The 26,057-nt window shown below is 34.4% G+C and overlaps 4 protein-coding genes across 4 annotated transcripts; 1 reads left to right on the top strand and 3 right to left on the bottom strand.

Annotated features, from left to right (window-relative positions):
• Positions 1-245: 245 nt before the first annotated feature.
• On the top strand, positions 246-971 carry HELRODRAFT_135367 (hypothetical protein; the record flags this gene model as incomplete). Its single annotated transcript, XM_009024723.1, has 2 exons — positions 246-480; positions 775-971. Coding segments are annotated over 2 exons (432 nt in total), but the record flags the coding sequence as incomplete, so codon positions are not given.
• Positions 972-9,111: 8,140 nt separating this feature from the next.
• On the bottom strand, positions 9,112-10,467 carry HELRODRAFT_152398 (hypothetical protein; the record flags this gene model as incomplete). Its single annotated transcript, XM_009024722.1, has 4 exons — positions 9,112-9,216; positions 9,494-9,576; positions 9,786-9,862; positions 10,400-10,467. Coding segments are annotated over 4 exons (333 nt in total), but the record flags the coding sequence as incomplete, so codon positions are not given.
• Positions 10,468-14,229: 3,762 nt separating this feature from the next.
• On the bottom strand, positions 14,230-19,772 carry HELRODRAFT_188989 (hypothetical protein; the record flags this gene model as incomplete). Its single annotated transcript, XM_009024721.1, has 7 exons — positions 14,230-14,413; positions 14,511-15,519; positions 15,868-16,023; positions 16,450-16,678; positions 17,485-17,660; positions 18,473-18,830; positions 19,209-19,772. The coding sequence occupies 7 exons, from the start codon at positions 19,770-19,772 to the stop codon at positions 14,230-14,232; spliced, it is 2,676 nt and encodes an 891-aa protein (XP_009022969.1).
• Positions 19,773-25,086: 5,314 nt separating this feature from the next.
• On the bottom strand, positions 25,087-25,812 carry HELRODRAFT_135368 (hypothetical protein; the record flags this gene model as incomplete). The annotated part of the gene is made up of 2 exons (XM_009024720.1): positions 25,087-25,283; positions 25,578-25,812. Coding segments are annotated over 2 exons (432 nt in total), but the record flags the coding sequence as incomplete, so codon positions are not given.
• Between the last annotated feature and the right edge of the window lie 245 nt (positions 25,813-26,057).

Below are 26,057 nucleotides of genomic sequence, written 5' to 3'. Positions count from 1 at the left end.
TTTGTGAAATTTCAGATTTGCTTGCCATCAATCAAAGTGAACTGGACAACAAATCAACCAACGGCAACTACAACTTCCACAACAACTTCAACACAGACGGCAACAACAATCAGCTTCTGGCCATTACATACAACAAAACAACAAACAACAACGCAGACAACAGCAACACAAACAGCAGCCATAAAACGAGTCCTGTCAAAAGTACATCCACCCTCCCCAACAGTGTCTCTGAACTCATCTACCCAGAACTCGAAGATTTTGCTCGTCACTTCAAACAAAGTCGCATTCGTTTGGGCTACACGCAAGCAGACGTCGGTCAGACGCTTGGCGATCTCTACGGCAGCCTCTTCTCCCAGACAACCATTTGCCGGTTCGAAGCCTTGCAACTGAGCGTTAGAAACATGACCAAGTTAAAACCTCTCATGGAAAAGTGGCTCGAAGATGTAGACAAAAATAATTTGGACGCCAAATCACCGAGTAGTGGCAGCAGCAGCAACAACAATAACATGCCACCTTTCGACATGTATCCCGGATGCAGCAACAACAACAACAGCAGTGTTAGCCACGGTTATAACAGCGGAGGTAGCAACCTTCTGAACAATTCACTGGAAAGTAACAATTTCAGCAACGGAAGCAACTTAATGGCTTCTTCGTCCTTCTTGCAAAGTTCATCGGCATCGCATCAAGAGTCATCTTCAACAAACGACAACAGTGGCAACAACAGCAGCGGCTTGGTGTTGTCGCCGCCAAATGAACTGTCGTCGTCAGCGTCAGCTTTCCAGTTTTGTACGAAACAAAGAAAAAAACGGACGAGCATTGACAGCTTGACGCGAAAGATTCTCGAGAACGAGTTTCGGATGAAAAACAAACCGACAGCCCGTGAAATCGCAAAAATAGCAAACAACCTGCAAAAAGAACGTGAAACCATTCGAATTTGGTTCTGCAACAGACGACAGAAAGAAAAACGAATTGTACTCGGTCTCCCGGAAACTACGTCACAAAACACAGTGGCCTACGTCATCCAAAAGAACAACGCCTTGCAAAACGCCACGCTGAAACAGGCGAACGATTATTACTGGCAGGATATGAACAGAAACAATACATCCGCTTCTAGTAGCTACGATCTCTACCGCAACCACCACAACAACAGCTTCAACAACAACTTCATGATAAATAACAGAAATGATGAAGAAGATGACGAAGATGAAGACACTGAAAATAACGGATCGAAATATATGAACGCGTACGATATGAACGGAATGAATGACATGTACCTGTACAGCGGATACCCTGGCCTCATCCAGCATACCCAACCACACAAAGCTTCGAGCATGGATGTCAACGTGATCAACAACAACATCATCAACAGCAACGTCATCACAAACAAAAACATCAACAACAACAGCAACAATGTTAACAGCGTCGTCAATAACATCAACAACAACAATGTAAACAGTTTAAATGAAATTCATAATGACAACAATTTATGTAGCAGCGCAAGCAAAAACATCAACAAAGAAAACAGCATCACTAACCTACCGTTGCAATATTAATCTTTAATTGACATTATTTTTATGTTTTTGTACTTCAACAACATCTATCTTAATTCGTCGTTTCAATCTTATTTGTATTATAAACTGTTAAATATCGCTGATATATCACTACATATTATTTTTATTATTATTTTTTTTATTCTTATTATTATATATTATTATTAAATTTTCGTTGATGTAATTGTTTTGTGTGGTTATTTATTTCAGGTATTAAATTTAATAATTAATTAGTTTTCTCAGTAAAGTTAATTTTATGTTGGATGCATGCTTTAATTCAATAAAAGATTTTGAATTGATAAATGTTTCTATTTAAAAATGGTACATATTTAACAAACGTATGGTGGAGACAATAATCAATATTTGCTGTGATTGTGTGTGTGTGTGTGTGTCTTGATTGGCTGTTAAAAAAAACGAAATTAAAAATAAATTAAGAATAAAATAATTAAAATATCATTCGTTTAAATGAAAAAAAAAATTTCAAATAAACCAAAAAAATGATTGAATTAATGATTTAATGGGGGTTTGAGAGAGTGAACGTATAAAAGATTGATAAACGAATGAATGAATAAATGGTGAATGTGATTAACTAACTGTGTGTGTGTGTATGTGTGTGTGTGTATGGTTAGTATGTATTTGATGTATATATGTGTGTGTGTGTGTATGTGTGTTTGTTGTTGTTGTTGTTGTTGTGTGTGTGTGTGTGTGTATGTGTGTGTATGGTTAGTATGTATATGATGTATGTGTGTGTGTTTGTGTGTATGTGTGTGTGTGTGGTTTGTGTGTGTGTGTGTGTGTGTGTGTGTGTGTGTGTGATATTTGACGAGCAGAGGATAGGAATGATTGATAGGTTTAGCCATTTAGCATGCCCCCATTCTCGATACAACCTCGTTATTGTTGATGTTTATGTTGTAGATGTTGTTGGTGTTAATGTTGTTGTTAATGTTGTTGACTTCATTGTTTTTGTTGATGTTGTTGTAGTTGATATTATTGTTGTTTGTGATGTTGTCTGATTTAACTCTTGTTTTTCTGTTTTGCAAACGTTAATAGTATGAATTTTTTCAAAACTTCTTACTAACTTGTTAGCATACAGATACACATACAGACAGACATACAAACAAATGCAAACATACAAGAGGATGCGCAAAAAACCCAAAGATATACCTACATGCAAACAGATGCACACACAAACACGAACACATACAAACTACCAAATGAACACACATACGTGAAGATACAGACATACAGAAACTTAAATACACACAAACAAAGTGGTGATGTTCCTATGATCAAACATCATTCATTGACCCATATTCAATTAACTGTCCAGTTCACTTCTACGTCTATATCTACTTTCACTGTGTGTTCTCATGTTTGTGTGAGTTTGTGTGCGTGTGTTTGTGTGCATTTTGTGTGCTTGTCTGAGTATATTTGTTTGTTTTTATGTATTTTTTTGTGTTTATACATATTTCAATTAAAATGTACGTATTTAGCTAAATGTGATCTCTTGATATATAACATGCGGGTTTCATTTAAAAATACATTCCATTCGGTCTCCATTGAAATCTGATAAATTAGAGAAGAAGAATTATGCAATAATAATAATTTTGCATAAACAGCAAATTATAATCATGTGCATATTGCATGATTTTTTACACGTGTGTGTTGTTTTGTATGAAGGTTTATGCTTGCATTGCAAGCATTAGGCTAAATATTATTCTTGTTTTAAGCATTATATTAATCGTAATTTTTATGCCTAACGAAGTTTCCAACCTGCTGAATATTACGTTGTCATATTTTCTGTGTAAGCGAAACGTAAGAGTTTAACAAAATCATTCATTCAACAATTTTGATAGAAATGAAAAGATTGGGATTTTGTTAGACCATAAATTCAAACAATTCATTTACCCAATTAAAGTTTTTGTTACGATAAAAGTCCGATTTAACATAAAAATGAAGAGGCTTATATTGAAAATCAATTATATAAATACTTTTACTAGATAGGCATATTACACAGACATACATAAATATTTTGTTAATTATTAGTCGATAATTATCTTTATAAAAATGACTACTAATAAAAAAAAACAAAGAACACACACCACACATTTCATTGTTTCACACAAACACGCACACACACACACATATGTATATATATATATATATATATATGTTTATATATATATATATATATACATATATATGTTTATTTATTTATATATATATATATATATATATATGTTTATTTATATCGGCGGTAACATATGATGAGAAGTATATAGCACTTGCTAACAAATAAAAAGTTTACCCCCAGGGCATAAATAACAAACCTCAGTGGGGGTGTGATGGTGGTGGTTGCTAACAAGTCTGTATTTGTTTGCTGTTGTTCGTGTTTGTTGTTCGTGCTGGTTGTTTGTTGTTCGTGTCTGTTGTTTGAGTTGTTTTGTTACTAGCTATGTTTAATGCTTCAGTGTATTTGTTGCTGTTTCACGTTTTGTTAATTTGTTTTCATTTCAATCTTTGTAAACAAACGTTTGCGCGTTCACATGTTGCTTTGTCGTGTTGCTTACTTTTTAATTGTGTTAGTAATGTTGCCTGTTTCTGACCAAGAGAATTAAATTGAAAACATTAATTTTTATATACAAGGGCAAGTGAAAAATGGAGAGGACAGATGGTTAGATATTTAGATAAAACTTATTAGCCAGAAAAAAAACAGTAGAAATGTACGGGTTTTCATTCTACGTAAATTACAAACAAAATTGAGTTAAAAGACGTAATGGAATCAGAAAAGGCCAAGAATTCAAAAATCAAGAATCAAGAATTGGATAGTAATAATTTGAAATTAATAATTTAATTATTTAATTTAAATTTGAAGTTTTGCTTGTTCGGATCGATGAATTTGAAGCCACAGTTATGCGTGAGTCATCGTTGCGTAAGAGTTTTGCCTAAGAATATTTGATCGATAGCTCACAATGATCCGTTCCATCGATAGCCTATGAGAGTTGTTTGCGTTATCTCGTTTGGTGGTTGCGTAAAATTATGATCGACCATTCACCATTTTTTGCCTGTCCATTTCAAATTGTTTTCGTATATTAAAAAGTAGAAAATTTTTTTAATGTAAGCAAGAGCTGCGAATTAAATCAAAGACAAAAAGTTAAAAATATTTTTTACATTTTGTAAATATTTATTTTAATTATTACTTGAACAATTTATGCTTTCATTTAATTAACTAATTTTTGGGGATTTGGGCTTGTGGGTTGTACACCTGCGCTCATTAAGTTTTTTCTGTTATGTTATTAGAATATTGAGTTTTGACTCATTAAAAAACTTTGACCACGTCAATTTCAAACAATTTGTAGTCTTTCAATATTAATCTGCTTGTCCTTCCTCAAAGAAATCTGGCTCTACTGCAGACAAATGCCGCAGTTTCACGGTCAAATCATTTGTGCGTTTTTCCTAAATATTGGAGGCAAAGATTTCTCAAAAAATGTGTTATTATTTGCAATTCATATTTTGTTTGATAAACGTTTTAAATATTACAGCATCTTAGCAAAAAAACACTTCAACAACTTTTGTTTCCAAATAAGTAGGGTTTTTTTTTGACAAGTTTAGAAATAGGTGGAATAGTTTTTAGTTGATAGACTTAATTTGAATTTCACATACTTGTTTCTTTATTTTTCTGATAAATTACCATTTTTAAATATATTGGCACCAAGCCGACATCTGTGAAATCTTTTCAAGGTTGTTGGAGTCTGTTCAATGTTTTATAGACAGCATTTCGTTTATACCTTTATCAAACGCAAACTGATGAGATGATAAAATGTCATTTGAAAAAAACTATGCATCACCAGGCCATTCACATCTCACACAAACATTACACACCAGCACAAGATACAAGCCTCAAACACAGAGTTGATACAAACAATCTTCTTTTGTTCAAGTCTGCCTTTCTCGAGTCTAACTAAACGTGATTGATTGAATCATTAGCGCCAATTAACCGATGCCTCCCTTGCGATCAAAGTGACAGCTTATTTGCATTTCATCGTGCGGGGGTTTCAATAGTTTGCTAGTTAAATTTCATTCAAACGTCGCGTCAAGCCGTAACTCGAAATTTTTTTATAAAGCTGTTCCATTACTGTCACCAAATTTTGGTTTTAATTGCTATCTTTCTAATATTAGCAATTCGCAGAAATTTAGATACAATTCGAAATGCGATAACGTTAAGTGAGAATATCACGTGTTGGATAACAATGATCTAGTAAAATATATTTGCCTAGATTTTCTATTTTTAAATATTATATATTCTGTAACAATTCTTAGCTATATATTTGGATTAATTTGAGAACGAACTCCGTCATATTGCATTTATTTTGTTGTTGAAGCAACGAAGAGTGGACTTTTCACTTCCAACAAACAAAACATTCAAATTTCTCGATATTTCGCGGTCTTTCTATGACATTAGTTAACAAATATATAATATAAATATATACGAATCAAATCTTACTACATTTCACATAAGTTGATTGGCTGACTTAATGATTGATTAACCCTCATAAATAATCCAGTTCAAAAATTCGCCTATTCTGTTTTAAAAACTGTGCTCATTCTGTATTTACCGTAAGTAATACTTGATTTGAATGGTCGCTGAAGCTACTTGGCTGGAGTTTGTGTCCGTCAGGAATCGAAAATGGAGTATTAGCAACAATCCCAATAATGCTAAGCTATGAACAAACTGTAAAGGACGGCGTGAAATTTAGGAAATTATTGAACTTTAGTCAAGTTTATTAAATATTTATTATATATATTTATTAAATTTATATATAATATAATTTATTACATAACCATAGTTCAACATTTTGATCACTTTGTTTTTCGTCATAAATTTTGGCAAAAAACATTTTTCTTTGAAATAATTAAAATTTTAAGATCTTGAAATTTAATTTTTAAAATTAGTGGAATAGTGTCCGGGCTTGATATAATGGCTTCACCTCAAACATCCTGAAACTATTTGGCAGCTTCTAGTTACAAACAAAATTGTTTCCTTATCCAAGAAGTCGATTTCATTAACCAAAGAGCGCTGAATTTATAAGTTTACAATTTAAAAGATTCGATGATCTTTGCCTTCCTGTTAATTTTTCATTCTACGTAGTTTTAATCCGTACGTGCAGTTCCCTTCCAAATGGATGAGGGTTCAAATAGTGTACTAAACCAGAACGACTAGCATACATTTAGAATCATTTGTAACAAACTTTGCTCAAACTGGAAGAACATGCAGAACACACAAATCTCATTCTAATGATTTATTACTTAAAACAAGTTAGTTTCGTAAGCATAAAACTCTCATTTATTCCACTTCGTATTTCTTATTTCGGGTGCTATATTTACTATAAGGCACCAAATTAATCTTACACACTAGGACATTTGTTAAATTATCCTGTTATTTGAAACAAATTTCAAAGTCAGACTGTGACTTAGGTTTATTAATCACATACGGTTTCAAATACAAGATATGAAGTTTAGAATAAAAAAAAACCGTTGCCTTATCATCAAACTATGTAATATTTTAATTTACAGGAAAACCAATTTAGTTACAATTCTTAAAATAAAATTAAAAAACAATGTAATCACAATATACCTACCTATAAAGTCATAGAAAAAACGATAACCAGAATCATGATGTTTATGTTGATAGCACGTCAAATAATGATGATGATGTATGTTTGATGAATTTTTATCTTCACAAGATGGCATAAAGTTAAAACACACCAATTGGAATATGTGGAGGCCGTTGTCTGCATCACATTTCTTCCAGGAACAAATTTATGGCTATCATATTAAAACTCAGTAACATGACTCTTAGACATTTAAATTCACCGAAATACAATGGCAATAAAATATCTGACTTACAATAATAGTGCAATAATAATAATAATAATAATAAAATCAACTATAATGATGAAATGAATTTGTAATTTCGAAGCATTTTAAACGTAAAGATACAAAGATCATACCTTCCTTACATGAAGTAATAGCTTCTTATTTGAGTATCCAACAAAACGTGTGATGAGTTGAATGCGAATATAAGGATTATGCATCATTCCAATTAATAATTATTACTACTAACTAATAACAGCAAATTAATTACTTAATCTACTATCATTAACTCATATCGGCTTACGTTTGTTTACTAATCAATATAATTGCGGCATGCCAGAATACTAACAGGCCTAACAGCGTACATTAACATCGACAAGATTAGCAGGTTAGCAACCACACCAAGCAAAATTATTTCATATTAACATTACGAAGTTCTAAGCTTTAAAAGAATAAACAGATGGTTACTACAAAAAATTCAGCAAACAAGCATGCAACTGCCATGAAAATCATCCCATAAAAACATCGCTCTTACCTTTATGAGAAAACAAACCAACAGATGAATAAAAGAAGCAGTCAGTCAATCAGTAAACCAATCAGTCAACCAATCAGTCAATCAGTTAACCAATCAGTCAGTCAATCCACCAATGCAAAACAGATGAATGGATGTAAAAACGATAGATGCAAAATGTGAGGTGGTATAAATAATCGAAGACGTCATAATTATTCCTAAAGAAGATGAAGAAGACGTAAAATTTGAAAACAGTTAAGAAGTCAATAATTAATTTTAATTTAATCAAAAATTAATTAGGACAGTTTTGTGATAACAGCACGTCACACGCACACACACACACACCTAGCGAATTAAAACATCTTCATCATTATTAACACCAGTATCCATTTCGTCGTCGTCGTCGTCCTCATCATATACAATCTTAGAATTTGAAACAACGGTCATCTGAGGTACGGCATCTTCTTTAACACCACCGTCATCCTTGTTGGCATCATTTGACATACTTGCTGAGTCGTCATCGTTATTTTCAAGAACATTTGAACGTTTATGGTCATCGTCACCATCATCGTCATCGTCATCTTCACCATCTCCGTCAATCCGTACCTTATTATCGGTTTGCTCAACATCATCAGCACCAACATCATCCGATTTTGTTATGTCCAGTTTCAAGTCATCATCACTAAGACGGCCATCCCCGTCATCATCATCATCGTTCGCTGGAGCTTCATCATCATCATCATCATCGCCACAATCCATCATCATATTTTCCTCGTCACCACAAGCACTGCCGACATCACTCATGCTGGAAATGACTTTTGCACCAGTAGATGCAACATCGTCATCGTTAGCGTCATCATCGATAATATCTTGTTTCTCAGGACTGCTGACAACGTAGTTCTCTTTTTCCTTTCTATCATCCTCATCGTCGTCGTCTCTGCTACTATTTATTTTAATTTCGCAGGAATTTTTGTCAAAAGAATCACTGTTCTCATCGTCATCGTCGTCGTCATAAACCTCAGGATCGTCTTCATCATTGCTGCCGTCAACGGCATCAACGACTTCATCATCTTCCTCATCATCGTCGTCATCGTCTTCATCCGACAGAATGGGCTTAATGTTCATGCAGCCGTTCATAGCAGGATTATACTTGAGTGTCGGATTGAGATCTCGTTGGAGCTTCATGACCAACTTGCTCAGACTCAATCTCTTCGACATGGCCTGCTTGCTGGTGAACCAGTTTGGAAGAACCAGAGGAAGTGTGAAGTCCGATATGGGATTCTGTGTGTGGGTTGGAGAGATGGTGAAATGTGTGAGTGTACATTATAAGAAACATGCCAATATATATTGAGAGAGATGTGGAGAATGTGTGAGTGCAACACCGAGGCTGAATAATGATCTGAGGAAAGTCTTACTATGCAGGTGGACATCATCCATTAGCACAGCTTGATATAATAGTATTTTCAATGGAATAAATGAAAAGAAAAAAGTCGAACTAAGATATTGAAAAATAAATGATATTTAAGAGTATTAATACAATGAAGCAAAGGCCACTAACCAGAAAGAATGATTCAACATATTGAAGGACGTAAATTCCACAATCGGAGGAGTTTGGCTGCTGGGGACAGTTAACCATGGAACCTGCAGTATTCGTTTATAGCCTCAACAACGACGTTATCAATAATGATAACTTCAACGACAACATCACCATGCAGTAACAACAACAAGTACTAACAACAACATGAACAACAACAAACTTTCAAATGAAAATATAGCAAAAAACATCACAGCCAAAAATGTTAGAAAACATATCCAAATGACAAACATTAAAAAAATGCTGTTTGACAAACCCTTCATTGAGATCCTATCAAATACTCTCTCTCCTTCAACATCTCTCTTTTTGAGGTTCCACTCCACTTGCAAGTACCTGTGAAGTGAGAATGTTTTGTCAAGATGATTCTAATTATTAACGGGAGGAAATGGATGGGAAAAGAGCTGTAAACTGTACATAGCTAGCTCTATTCAACAGCAGATCAGAACAATCAGAACAAGCTGGAGGTGATGGATGGACTGCCGGCTGCTGTTGTGGGGATGAGGATGATGATAAGGATGATGATGGCTGTTGTTGTTGATGTTGTTGTCCATCTTGTTTGTGGTCATAATTAGGAGATGTTACAGGCTGGTGAGATTTCTGGGAGGTGGGATGAAGAGTCGATGATGAGTGTAAAGATGATGATGGATGTGCCGGATCCACGACAGAAAAGTTGGAAGCCATAGATTAAATGTTTCGGTTATCCTATCCATAAAATCAAGAATGAGCTGCATGCTTTGCAAATAGCTGCAATGAAACTTGAATGTTTCACTAAATCATGAATACTTCCATCCTATCATCTATTGCATAGCACAACGAGGAAAAATCAATAAAATAAATTAACAAAAAATAGAAACTAAGAAAGGAACTAACTGCCTGAGTATGTTGACCACGTCGTATCTGTTGTCGCCCTTCAGCGAATCAAATATCAGGATGCATGGACTGCGAAAGAGTTACAAATTTGAATGTTTAAATCTCAAACCCATATTAAATTTATCAAATTCAGATTGTAAAATGTGAAGAGCGTCAAAATTAAAAAGAACAAAAAAAAACATGAAAACAAACTTCCTGGGGTTGCATTCATCTGACAATGCAATGTTTTCTGGAGAAGTTTTGTTGTCAACGTTGCTGTTCTTCTTGTAGATGTTATCATTACAACTGCTTGCCGTAGCACTTGCAGCTGCATTCGTCGTCTCTGGCGATGTAGTTGGTGTAGTTGCAGCTGTAGCTTCAATGGTCGTCGTAGCAGGATTGATGATGAGTTCAGGTGGATAAGGACTAGTTGACGTTGCCGATGTTTGTGGTTGAGTAGATGGGTACACTGTTGTTGTTGTAGTCAGTGCAGTTGTTGGAGATGACGCCGTAGTTGGAGCCGCTAATTGTAACAGTGTTGTTGAGGTGATTGACGATGACGGTAATGATGGTCTCGGTGTCTCTGATGATGTGAATAATGCAGACACGACGTCATCACTGTTAGTTGTGTTTGTTGCATAATTATTTGAAGCCTCCACTTCAACGTTTTCAGCTGTACTGATGAGGTCATCAATGTCCTTACTAACAGTACTACCATTATCCATGATGACTTCGCTTACAGGTGTTGGTGATTCAGATGCTGGCAACAGGTCTGCTGCCGTACTAATCACAACCGATGGTGGTGTGTGTGTCGGAGGAGCAGGAAGACCAGATGAAGTTATCAAATCAGATGATGGTGATGCAATCGATGTTGATAATGTTGGTCTTAATACTGTTGTCATTGTTGATGATGACGATAACGCTATCAATGAAGATGTTAATGTTGCAGTAGATTCATGATTACCAGGGACAACAACTGGAGTAAGTGGTTGTGTGGTAGTGTTGGCACTGCCATCCTTCATGCTCTTCCGGGCAGTTCTGACAACTTGAACACTCACAACATCAGAATAAGTGTTTCCATTGTTGTCGTTTATCAATTCTCTGCTCTGATCATCCTTCTCAACTGTTGAACAATCCATGTTGTTGATGTTTTTGTTGTTATTACTGATGTTCTTAATGTCATTGAAGTTAATGTCATTATTGCAACCATCAAAAACATCCATTGAAAGCTCATTATCCTTCAATGGTACTTTTTGATGGACAGTTGTAATGGCTCCTGACGTTGGTTGTGTTGTTGATGTTGTTGCTGTCTTGATGTTACTGTTGTTTTTGTTGGCGATATTTTCAGCACAAATGTTCGATGATGCATCTATCAGTAGAGAGTCACTGGAGCCGACAACAACAACAGAGTCTCCATCGAGTCTGCCACTCACTTCATCAACCTCTCTTTCTTGCACCTTGCTGCTGTCCATATCATTATTGTTATCAGCAATGTAATCAATCGTTGTGTTGACATCCGTGCTGTCATCATTATCATCATCATCCTCGTTAACATCATTAACATTAATATTAGCATCATTCTCATCATCAGCAGCAGCATCAGCGTGGATGTGTTCGTCTGCATCCAAACTACAGCCGACTGTGACATTGTTAATACTCTTTTCACGTTCATCATCATTCTTTATTGTTGCTTTATTTGCAACATCATCATCACCCCCATCATCGTCATCATCACCCCCATCATCGTCTTCTTCGTCGTCCTGGGGAATATTATCTTCAATCTGCAACTCAAAACTTTCGTCAATCTCTCTATCATTGGTTGCAGTGGGTGACAGCGGGAGGGATGACGATGGTGGTGAGGGAGGTTGTTGTGATAACGATACCAATGATGACGACAATAACGGTCGTGATGATGATACTGGCTGCGATAGTGATGATGATATCAGCTGTGATGATGATGATATCAGCTGTGATGATGATGATATCAGCTGTAATGATGATGATATCAGCTGTGATGATGATGATGATATTGGCTGTGCTTGTGACAGTGGCTGAGATGACGTCATATGTTGAGATGGTGGAGAGGATGAGACAGGTTGCGACAACAGGGAAGTTAGAATCCCATCATCAGTGGAAGCTGGAGGTGATGGATGGACTGCCGGCTGCTGTTGTGGGGATGAGGATGATGATAAGGATGATGATGGCTGTTGTTGTTGTCCATCTTGTTTGTGGTCATAATTAGGAGATGTTACAGGCTGGTGAGATTTCTGGGAGGTGGGATGAAGAGTCGATGATGAGTGTAAAGATGATGATGGATGTGCCGGATCCACGGAGGATTTACATTTTGTTATCCCATCGACGTTTGGAAAACATATGATCGCCAGGAACCAATGATAACTTCACCAAAAAACGTAACATTAAATAACAAATATTACAACCTGCAAATTCTATATCATCGTAAAAATTTTGTGTAACTAATAATTTTTGTGAAAATTTTTTTGATTAAATAAAATAATCTAATCTATTATTTAAATTAAATTACTGATAGCACAAGAGGCAACTTGTTGAATGGATAAAACTGCAGAATGCTGATAATGGGGAAGATGATGATATGATATGATACATCATGATGATAAAATGGTACGACGATGATACACGCTAACGACGATAAAGATACCCGATGATCATAATAAATGATACGTGATGATGGCAATGATATGAAGATGATGACAATGATAGTGGTTGGTAATGACCATGACCACCTACCTCTCGTTGATTGGGACGATGATGAAATCTTTTGAGAAGATGTCCACATTCCGTGTCCACCTCTTAACCTTGCTATGGCGGCGTTCTTCGGGTCTGCAAGTGAGTAAAAAATAAATAAACCAATCATCATATCGTCATCATCGGCACCGTCAATCATCATAAAACATCATCATCATCACCGTTAATCGTCATAAAACGTCATTCTTCCTTCCTTAAAATCAATAAAATCCTTCATTTATTGAGAACCCTGTAATTTACTTTTTCATTAAAGTGATCGAAAAAATATTGTAACCCTAGCAGTCACCAAAAATAAACTATTTCTCAAATTACAATATCAAAAAGATGTAAGTAATGCTAACGCGCTAGTAGCAATAAATAGCAGTAAGAAGCAGGTTGTGACAAAAATAGTACCAGTAACTGTTATACAGATCAACGATTGCAGTTACATCAGCAGGAATAAACTAGGCCTAACCAGTAACAAACAATTAAATGAACAAAACAAATGAACAGCAAATGAACAGACGAACAAATTAACAGAAACGAACAGCATGTGAAACCAAAAAATAACGAACGTGAGATTGTTATTGTTGGGTTCGACATTGTTGGCTCCAGACATAAGATGCCCATAGAAGAATGAACTGAATATGTGCGTACGATCCCTGTCAGATGCTGTGCACAACTCTTCCATTATGTATCTGAATGTGTTGTTTTATATGTGTTTTTGCTTTGTATGTGCGTTGTTGTTTAGTGTGTGTTGTTGTTTCGTGTGTGTTGTTGTCTCATGTATGTTGTTGCTTCGTTTTATTTGTTGTTATTGTTTACGTGCGTGGTTGTGTTGCCGACTCTATTGAGTAAATCATTAAAAAAAAATTAAACAGTTAATTAACTGATTAATGAATCAGCTCATGTTATTAGTAGATGCTGACTTTCATTTATTTATTCTATAAGTGAAATTAAGAGAGTGAATGAAGCAGATGCAGTCAGCATAAATTTACAAAGTTTTACAACTGAAAATATGAATGCCTCTATGCAAAATGGGTGATTTTTTCAATAAATTGATTTTTCTTTAACGCAAATTGAACGAACTATTTTAAAAGTATTTTAGTAGTTATGAAATGAAATGAGTCATTGAACAGGAGAGCTGGAACAAACTTGAGGTAGAAATCAATGATGACGTCATTCAGGTACTCTCCATCATTGAGGCAGTACAGGTCCTCGTTCGTTATGTTGATGCCTCCTTTCGAATTGGCCGGTCGGTACGTGAACAGCCTGCGATGCGGCCATGCATTTGGAGATGTTCATTGGAAATGTTGGCAAATTTCTGGGTATGCATTTGAAAGAATTCAAGCATAGAAATAGAACTCACTTGACAATATTTCCCGTGAATCCACTCTGTACATAGGTCGGTGACTTGCTGTGGTAGAAATGTTGTTGTTGCTGCTGATGGTGTTGTTGTTGCAACTTGAAATCAACATTGTTTTGCCATTGACCAAACAGCTGTTGTTGTTGGAAGAAGTTCTGGGCTGCAAGATTTAGATGCGGGTACATGAGATTGTTATTGTTGCTGTTGTTGAGATGCATTTGTTGAAAATTGTAATTAGCTTGGTTCAACAGGTTAGTTGGGTAGTTGTTGAAACTTGAAGAGTAGTTGTTCAATGAAAAGTGGTTATCATGCTGATACTGTTGTAATTGTTGCTGACTGAAATAAGAATTTTCATTGTTACTATTTTGGTTGCTGTTTTGGCTATGCTGATAATGACTGTTCCAAATCTCTTTGCTATTCTTAACACTACCATTGTCATGAATTTGTCTCTCACTAAATGACATTCTTGCATTCAAATCATCACAGCAAACTTGTTTGATTTTCTCTTTGTCATTAGAACTAGAACTGATTGGAGTAAAGTTTTTGACTTTCTTCAAGTATGGCCATTTGGGTGGTCTGTAAAATGTGAACTTGTTTCCAGCCGTCTTGTCTGATCTGTGAATTTCAAAGTGGAACAAACTCAATGATTTCGCTTTCAATCTCTGAGCTTTTTGAGGCTTAGTCACATTCTTATCATAAGGATCGTCATGCTTTAATGTCTCTTTTGACTGCTGACTGACATCTTGCCTTGAAACGAATGCATCGTTGATAAGACTATTATACTGGCTCATTTGTTGCTGCTGATACATGGTATTGACATGACTGACAGAGTTGTTCATGTTGTTGTACTCAGCAGGAGGGTAGAGCACATCGTAAGCATTGTTACCAAAGTTGTTGTACACGTAGTACGAGGACCGAAAAAATTTTTCAAAATCCTGTTGCAAGGTTGGCCTCATGGAATGCTCCTCAAAGTACAACTGCAGGGTTGTCGCGGGAAACTTGCCAGCTATGTCTGAATATTTTCAACATACTTAATTGAAACAAATCTTTTATATTTTCTCAAGTGTGAACTTTAATTAGAATATGTATGTGCAACATAAATATTGCAGATAAAAGGATTTCAAATTGTAAAGATTTCTTACAAATGTTGATAACATTGTTGAAATAGATGAAAGACATGTTGATAATGATTAAACCACGATTAAATAAATTACAATACCTATATACAAATAAAATTTGATAGCAGTCAAACCAGAAGTTAGTCTGAGAAAGAATATTAAAATACAGAAAAACTTGAAGAAATAAAATAAAATGGAGGGTGAAAGCATGGGTAAAAAAATTTAAAAAAACATACGCATACATCTATCAAATAGCTGTCTTGAAATTCCAAAGAATTCCACCATGTTTCCATGACAGCCAGTCAAATTGAGAGTCATGTGAATGAGGCTGCCACCGTACAGAGGCGTCCAGTTGCTCGACTCCAAACATGAGGCGTGGATTGGTGTCACTGTGGGAGCTGCATGCGATTATTTGGTTGCTCAATAAACAATAAATTTAACAGCTTCTATAGGATATGAATAACTTCGCCAATCAACCTCAAGCTATTTTCACAAAAACTTTTGAAATGATGACTTTCAAGTAAAAATGCATAAAACCAAAATATTTTTCAACAGAAAATAATTACAATGAAACATATTTCTACAGAAAATAATTCCAATAAAATAATAACAACAGAAAATAATTACTATATAATATTAGCTGATGTATAACTAATTATAAAAAATTTTAAATAGATGACTCAAGATTAATTATTTTTAATGTTAATTGTTATAATGGAAGTTAAATCTGTTCATAAAAAATTGGCACAGCTCTAATAGAAGAAATTTGTTAATATCAGCCAAACAGTTTTGTAGTTTAGAATGCAATGGATACTAAATCTAACCTGCATCACCAAGAAGATTTCTCAGTGAGTTTTTCAAGAGCAGACAACTTTCACTGAAGATGCATTGCGTTGTGCCCGTTTTGATGGCATTAATCTTCAGGTCCACGATCTTCATCTCGATCATATAGCATTCATGACAGGAGCCACTGACGTGCACGTGCTTTGTGGTCATCAACGTTGAGGTTGTCGATGTGATGGGCAGTGCAAGGGCAGGTAACAATGATGTTTTCTTTGTAGTGGAAGATACTGACGTTGATGATAGTGTAGTGCCTATTTTGTTGGCAGCGTTGTTTCCACTGACAGTGGTCGTGGTACTCGTACCTTGAGATAACTGTAACAAATGACGAAAGAAAAATTAAAATCGTGAGTAACACACATCCAAATATTTACTTACACTGGCAATTCACATGGAATAAGGACATTCTGGATTACTATGATAATTACAAAATACTAATTCTCTTTGTCTATGATGTAAAATCATACCATGACAAACAATGGAATATCTATACCAACCCTTGGCCAAATTGCATAAATATTTGTGCATCTTTAGAGTCGATGTAAAATATAATCTCTTACATAGAATTCCCACAATGAATATTTATGGTGCATTCAATATAGGTTATGCTTGATTTGATTATTATCGTTTATTTATTTCAATTTTTTTATGTTAATATCATTTATCATGTTGTTGAAATAACATCACCGCAAAATATTCCTCCAGAACTCATTTTGAACGACATCATTAAATTCAACAAAGATCATTCAATTTTATTCATTTTAGGCTTTCTGAATAGACCAATGATATTTTTTTTGGTGTTTCTTACAACTTTTGCATCTTTGCCTTTGCTAAACATAGAACAAACCTCATTCTTTAAAGTCTAAAATTCATATATCTATTCGTTTTGATGTAAAAACATTTATACATCGTAAAATATATTAAATAATATATATAGCAAAATCTTGAAAAAGTCCATAACATCATTTGACTGAACAAGTATTGAAATATTCTGAAAACATTAAAAAAAATGTACACACTGGTGAGTATGAGCATAAGACATCTTCCTCATCATTTGCTACTATTTCTTCATCATCATCCCCCTCATCATCATCATCTTCTTCTTCATCTTCACCATCATCATCCTCATCATCATCTTCTTCTTCATCGTCCTCATCATCGGAAGATGATATTTGAACAATATCACTGTTGGATTCTATGTTATCGAGTGATTTAAACAGTATTCATATAATTTATTTCAATTGTCTTCAGTAGTAATGGTGAAATAGATAGTATGAAAAAATATTAATTAACGGATTAAAATTTAATTAACTAATTAATAAAATTTAATTAATTAATTAATATATCCTGCTGGCTAACAAAAACTAACACAACTTTAAGAAATGCTAAATCAGTTCATCCCCTACCAGCAAATAATATTTATACATTAATATCTTGGTATCTTGGAACAGCCGAGTAAACGACTCTACCGAACTCAAAGGTGAAAATGCTCCTGAGAAATTAAAAGAAAAACACTTAGTGGAAGTGAGAAAAGAAAGACATTAAAATGATGACGGAGGAGGAGACTTATTGTTTCAAAAAAGTTCATCTTCAAAAGTGGAAACTTCAATCTGTGTTGGCAATTACTCTCAAAATCAAAACGACTCAAAAATCATTGAGAATGATAAGAGGATACATTCTGACAGTAATTCTTTGCTTGACGTTGAATTGAAAACTATAACAACTTCATCTGGTAATAAGAAAAGAAAATTGAATGCCGTATACATTAATATCTTAATAACAGCATTTCACTACAAGCTCTGTTAGTAGCCTCAACACACACCATTACCCCCAAAAAACTTATGCTTCAACTTTAAAAATTCATTCAAGTTCCTAAACCATGGACATGAATCTAATTTAAATAGCAACGTACTGCAGAAAAGTATATGCATCACAAATATAACAGTAAACCAAATTCTTTTAAATTGATTATTTGTATAAGAATGAAATGAATTCAGTAGAACCCACCATATTTTTTGTTGCATTTCTTGTTGCCGGTGACACTTATCACTCCAACTTCACCATCGGTGATGAGTTCACACAAAGATGCACTGTTGAGAATCGGATGCTGAATGTCTCCTTTCACATTATGCTTTGAGCTGCTTGCATTATCATCAGTGACAGTTAAATTATTAATATTAACGTCATCAACCTGTTTTTCATCAATTTTATTGAAGTCATTTATCCTCTGTATTGAGAGTAAGTCATCATCTCCATCTAATTTTATTCTTTTTGAAGCAGATGGTTTAGAAAAAGCATCCTCATCCTCTTCCATCCCACTGCCTTTTCCATTTTTGTCATTTATTTCATCGTTTATTTTATCATTCTAAACAAAAAAAATAATAAATTAAAAAAATTTTTATTTAAGATATTCATTATAAAAGTTAAATGAGTCTTTGAGATAATAAAATAAAAAATATAGTTGAATTGAACTCACTGTGCTTACGATGTAAGATAAAGGAGACATCACTGCATTGTCATCATCTATGAAACAGAATTGTGACTTTAAGTTTTATTTTTTTTAGAAAAATGGTTCAAAATTTTGTAAATGTTATAAGCAAGTAAAAAAAACCAAAAAATAAAACAAATCACATTCTAAAATAATTATTGTTACCACTACACTTCTAACACTACATTAATCAGCAAACCAACATCCATCATTAATGATTATTAATCTCATGTTCTTACCAATAGATGCAATAACTTTCTCAGAATTGTCATTTGTGGAATCAACTTTATCCAAGCTAATCAAAGGATTGGGTTTACCAAAGTATGAACAACTTTCAACAAGGCATACTTTATGTTTATCCTCATTCAATTTTCTTTTCTTATTACTGGATGAAGTTGTTATAGTTTTCAATTCAATGTCAAGCAAAGAATTACTGTCAGAATGTATCCTCTTATCATTCTCAATTATTTTTAAGTCGTTTTGATTTTGAGAGTAATTGCCAACACAGATTGAAGTTTCCACTTTTAAAGATGAACTTTTTTGAAACAATAAGTTTCCTTCTCCGTCATCATGATAATGTCTTTCTTTTCTCACTTCCACTAAGTGTTTTTCTTTTAATTTCTCAGGAGCATTTTCATTTTTGAGTTCGGTAGCGTCGTTTACCCTCCTCTTCAAATGATCCTCAACAAGAGGAGTGGGTACCTCTTGCACATCCTCTTCTGATGTGTTTGATGAATTGAGGACAACTTCAACAGCAGCAGCAGTAGCAGTGACTGAGGGTGGTTGACACTTCATATGACCAACTGAATTCTTATTCATTATTATTCAAACATGCTGGTAGATAGGATGTAGTAATTGATTGGACTGTTAAGAAGATTAATTTAACTTTACTTCACAACAACTTTTTCACGATTTATGCGTAATGTAATAGATCAGAGTAGAGACTAGCCCCCACTAGCCGGTAGGTACAGAACAGACAGAAAAAAAAACGAAAAACAATAATTATTAAATTAATTATTTATATTAAATAAAATAAAACAAAGAACTATAAAATAAAATAAATTAACCAGACAACATTTAAGGATATAATCATTAATTAATCAACAATATAACATTCGCACTTTATATTGTACAGCCACACCGACAACTTTTGCAAAATATTTCGCGAAAAAAACCCAAGTCGCACAGAAATCAACGATACAAAAAATAAAAGCCTCGAAAGCTATTATCGCTGCCTGGCCAAGAACTACAAAATTTTTAACAAATACAAAGAAAAAACATTTTCAACAACATTAAATTAAATATTTAAATTGTCGTAACTTTGCACAATGCTTTTTGTAGCAATTTTTTAATTTTGTTTGTCAATCATGTATATTTATAACAGGAATTGAAGTATAGCCGACCCTAAGGTCACTTTGTCATAAGAAGAGAAAGTTGCAACGTCAAATGTTCAATGATTGAATGCCGTGCGTGCATGTCTGCATTTTGCAATAAAAAATCTGATGCGGCATTAAAACTTATTTTCGGAGAGATGACGAGCTTAAATGAATGGAAACAAGTTGTGGATTTGAATAATAATTGTCATCGTTATTGAAATTGCGGTGTGGTGACTTAGTGTTTAAGGTGGCTTTGCGCTATTTCGAAGTTTGTGCAGTCACCGGGTTCGAATACGACAAAAAGATCCCCGCCTATCACATGCTTCGTGTGTCAGGAGTCGTTTAGTATGACTATTAGATGTGTATTAAGATTGAAACTTATTTTGTTAAGTGTTCATTGCTCTTTGGAGCATTCCGCATTGTTTGTGCTGCGTTGCAACGGTTTATTTTACTTTTTTACTTAGATACATTTTTTGATAACTGAGATAGATTAATATGGTGCTTTACAAAACAAATATTTGACCTACCTGTCTGCTACTTTACTTACCATGCAAAAGACCTTATTAAATTATATTTTTACTTTAGAAGAACATTTTATTTCCAAAAAAGTCAACTTCGGTTACCAGCTGCTTAATCGGCTTCCACTGTATTTTGATATTTTTTTAACCAATTTTTAAATGTTTTCTCTATTACTCTAACTTTGGATTTAAAAAAAACTATTTTTCAAACTTCACATAAATTAGCCTTTCCAATGTTAGTAAATTGAGCTACTGATTTCCTGGATGCTAGCTAGTCTAAATTAGTATTTACGAAAATCAGCCCAAAATTGTCCGTGAGATAGGATAGATGGGGTGCAAGAATCTTGCCAAAATTTTATTAGTATGGCTAAAATTAGGCTGTTGATCTTTTTTTGCCAACCATGTCAGTTTTTAGTAGATTTTCGACTAAAAACTGAGTTTTAGCAACTTTTAATAAAAAATACTGGAAGCAACGGCCTCCCTGAATGAATTTATTAAAAAGCTAATAGTTAAAATCAATATATCAGCACAATATTCCAAAACTCAAACTATAGTGCGTGTTCAGTGATACATGATAACTATTCCGTCGATTCAAGACACTTTATGTCAAAAACGACGATATTAAATGATTCTGTTAAAAAACAACCAGCCTGATTAATTCACTGCAAGAAAAAATTGAAATTTATTGTGTAGTAAATAGAGATAACTGTTCGGTCGATTTAAGTCAATTTGTAAATTTTTTACTAAAAACTGAATTTTACTGACTTTCAATGAAAATACTGCTCACAACGAGAGCCATGCCACCCACCTTAAATGCGCCACTGAACGCGACGCTAAGCGAGATTTCGCATGAAGGCTGTCGCGAACCCCGCACGATGAAATGCAAATAAGCTGTCACTTTGATCGCCGGGGAGGCATCGGTTAATTGGTGCTAATGATTCAATCAATCACGTTTAGTTAGACTCGAGAAAGGCAGAATTGTACAAAAGAAGATTGTATCAACTCTGTGTTTGAGGCTTGTATCTTGTGCTGGTGTGTAATGTTTGTGTGCAATGTTTATGTGCAATGTTTATGTGTTATAGCTGTATTAGCGTGATATTTGATATGATATGATATCTGCGTTGATGAATAATGCACTGCCTGATTTTTATACAACCAATGATTGCTTTGTTAACATTGACTCGAAAAAATTTTAATACACAAATATTCTGGAAAAGTAATGCAACTAAAAAAATTTCATATAACTGTTTCACTGCATAATGGAGCACAATTAAGACAAGAGATTAATAAAAATAATTCAGATAGGACATCGTATCTCCGACATTGATATCATATCTTCTTCTCTTTCTCTGGCTGTCTTTAAAATATAAATTAATTTTTAAAATTTTCACATTAATGTACAAGTCTCATCCTAAACTATTTCCCAAGTACTTCGCAAGTAAATTTATTGAATCTGAACGCCACGGTTTACGATCGTTTTCTTGTTACCACTTCTTCTTAACTTGTGTTAAACACTCTTTTGCTAAATCTGCGTTTGCTTTTTCTGGTCCTTTTCTCTGGAACTTTCTACCTCCTTTCTCTGACTATTTTTCCATTACTTACGAAGTTCAGAGCGAGTCTCAAGATCCATTTGTTTACAAAATTCACTGAGAAGCGCTGTTGAACATTGCGAAAATAGCGCTTCACAAATGTTTGGCTGACCGACCGACCGACCGACCGATTGATTGATTGAATATGCCTTTTTTCTTTTATTACTCAATAAAGGCATTATTACTATTATTATTATGAACTCTTCAACGACAAAAGGCAACGTGTTAGAATTAAAAAATTGAAATTAAAAAAACATTAACAACACGCAATGTAAACATAAAACAGAAAGTAAGACAACAACACAAACAACGAACAACAAAAAGCAAACAATCAAACACAGACTTGTTAGCAACGAACCACCATGGCACCCCCACTGAGGTTTGTTATTTATGCCCTAGGGGTAAACATTTATTTGTTAGCAAGTGCTATATACCTCTCATCTTACGTCACCGCCGATTAAAAATAAATAATTTACTTTCTCTTTTTCTCTTTCTCTCCCTCTCTCTCTCTCTTTCTCTCTCTATCTTTTTGTGTCACTCTATCGCTTTATTTTGAATGAAATATTATTCAATGGTAAATTATCTTCATAAACCTTCTCAACTCACAGATAGTATCAAGATCAAGATATCAAAATTAATTTCCAGAGATAGCCTCGATAGCCCCACCACAGTGAGATTTGATGATTCCTTTTGTGTATGTTGTGTGAGACGTCTTGATAGTTGTTCTTTTGGACCAATTGCAATCACCACATGCATCTCACTTACAACCAACGCAGGCAACTCCAATAAATGTTCCGATTTACGATCGTCTTCTTGTTCTCATTTCTTTTTAACTCGTGTTAAACACTCTTTTGCTAAATCTGCATTTGCTTTTTCTGGCCTTATCTCAGGAACTCTCTACCTACTTCTCTGACTACTTCCCCATCACTTGCGAAGTTCAAAGCGGATCTTATATATTTATAAGAGTTTAAGTAGATTGCAATATATATATATATATATATATATATATATATATATATTGCAATCTGGGTGGCGGTACACTGCTCAATCACACACCAACACCTAAGTATACACAAACAAACAGATCCTCACTAACTCACACTAACATACAAACGCACACAAACATACATGAGAACGTACAATGAGAGCAGATATTAATGTAGAAGTGAACTGGGCAGTTGATTGAATACCGGTCAATGAATGAATAATGTTTGATCATTGTGGTCCAGATATAATATCGCCTCTATGTTTGTGTGTGTATATTTTGATCTGTCTGTACTTTTGCGTAGATGTGTGTTTATATAGATACGTGTCTTTATATGCATGCGCCTTCATGAACGTTTGTTTGTATTTGTATTACATGCGAATGTTGGTGAGATACTACGTTCACTCATTCATCCATTGAATTATATATTTACTATTAAAAAAAGGATAGATAGAAAGAACATGTTAATCAATGCCTTGCTAACCGGTTGTATGTTGACTAATATAATCAACCATACCAGGGAGAAGAGCCTGGTACATTCAGCAATAATACGAACATCTTTCCAGATCGATTGATACATCCAGGATTTTTTTCTAACTTTCGCAAAAAAAAAAAATGAAAATCTTTTATCATGCAATAAAAAAATTTGTGTTTATTGTTTTATTGGTTGATTGAAGTACTCAAGTATTTTTTTTCTTTCGAGATGGTTTTTTGACTGCTGAATAGATTTGCGCAAGCTTTTTTTTAGATGCTAGGAAAACATAAACAGATGATGGGTTGCATCTGCTGGGAAAATAAAAAGCAACATGCCTTTAATGCGTTTACATGGTTTTCCTTTTTTTGATTTCAAGTGTTTTTATTTTTTGAAGGTGTTTTATTTTCAAAATTTTGTTCATTCTAAAATATAATCTATTTGAACATTTATTTTAACAAATTTTAATGAAATTATTATAAAAACGGAACATGCCAGCGTATTTTTCAAAAGAATTTAATTTCTTCAGGAGGATGAGCAGTGAAACAAAACTGAATGCATCCAAAATATAATATAATATTTATTTTATTCTCCGCAGTAACAATATTTTATTTTTTAATAAAAGGCACAGCATATTTTACATAAGTCTGCACTTACGATGAACTCTTTTCCAACTGAACAATGATATTTTTGTCCATAGTTGAATAATGAGAAACATTAAAAAATTCTTGATTCATCTCAAAAAACAAAAGAAAGTTATGAAAAAAATAAAACTGATTATGATACAAAATTTCTAATATTCGATCAAATTAGTTTTGAAAGATACGGATTGTAAACAAAGAAAATTAATTTTTAATAAAAAATCCTTAACAAATTTGATTTGACACCCAGTTCATGTTTTCTATATCATAATTACAAATATTAAATTCAACTGAAATTGTTACCAACAAAGTAATTTTCAACAATTTGTATGTAAAAGTATTTTGAATAATTATGAACAAAATTTTATAGGAATAAAGAAAACTTCAATCAAAGATAGGACAGAAAATATAAGTTCTCGAGTTTCAGATGTTAACGATTTGTTGCCAGTTATAATCGTTCGTCTCTTTCAGCGTGGCGTTTTGCAAGGCGTTGTTCTTTTGGATGACGTAGGCCACTGTGTTTTGTGACGTAGTTTCCGGGAGACCGAGTACAATTCGTTTTTCTTTCTGTCGTCTGTTGCAGAACCAAATTCGAATGGTTTCACGTTCTTTTTGCAGGTTGTTTGCTATTTTTGCGATTTCACGGGCTGTCGGTTTGTTTTTCATCCGAAACTCGTTCTCGAGAATCTTTCGCGTCAAGCTGTCAATGCTCGTCCGTTTTTTTCTTTGTTTCGTACAAAACTGGAAAGCTGACGCTGACGACGACAGTTCATTTGGCGGCGACGACACCAAGCCGCTGCTGTTGTTGCCACTGTTGTCGTTTGTTGAAGATGACTCTTGATGCGATGCCGATGAACTTTGCAAGAAGGACGAAGAAGCCATTAAGTTGCTTCCGTTGCTGAAATTGTTACTTTCCAGTGAATTGTTCAGAAGGCTGCTACCTCCGCTGTTATAACCGTGGCTAACACTGCTGTTGTTGTTGTTGCTGCATCCGGGATACATGTCGAAAGGTGGCATGTTGTTGTTGTTGCTGCTGCTGCCACTACTCGGTGATTTGGCGTCCAAATTATTTTTGTCTACATCTTCGAGCCACTTTTCCATGAGAGGTTTTAACTTGGTCATGTTTCTAACGCTCAGTTGCAAGGCTTCGAACCGGCAGATGGTTGTCTGGGAGAAGAGGCTGCCGTAGAGATCGCCAAGCGTCTGACCGACGTCTGCTTGCGTGTAGCCCAAACGAATGCGACTTTGTTTGAAGTGACGAGCAAAATCTTCGAGTTCTGGGTAGATGAGTTCAGAGACATTGTTGGGGAGGGTGGATGTACTTTTGACAGGACTCGTTTTATGGCTGCTGTTTGTGTTGCTGTTGTCTGCGTTGTTGTTTGTTGTTTTGTTGTATGTAATGGCCAGAAGCTGATTGTTGTTGCCGTCTGTGTTGAAGTTGTTGTGGAAGTTGTAGTTGCCGTTGGTTGATGAATATTTGTTGTCCAGTTCACTTTGATTGATGGCAAGCAAATCTGAAAATT

The sequence above is a fragment of the Helobdella robusta genome, assembly GCF_000326865.2.
Source record: "Helobdella robusta unplaced genomic scaffold HELROscaffold_4, whole genome shotgun sequence".
NCBI lineage: Eukaryota > Metazoa > Annelida > Clitellata > Rhynchobdellida > Glossiphoniidae > Helobdella > Helobdella robusta.
Note: the sequence above shows the minus strand (reverse complement) of the source record. Positions and strands in the feature narration are given on the sequence as shown.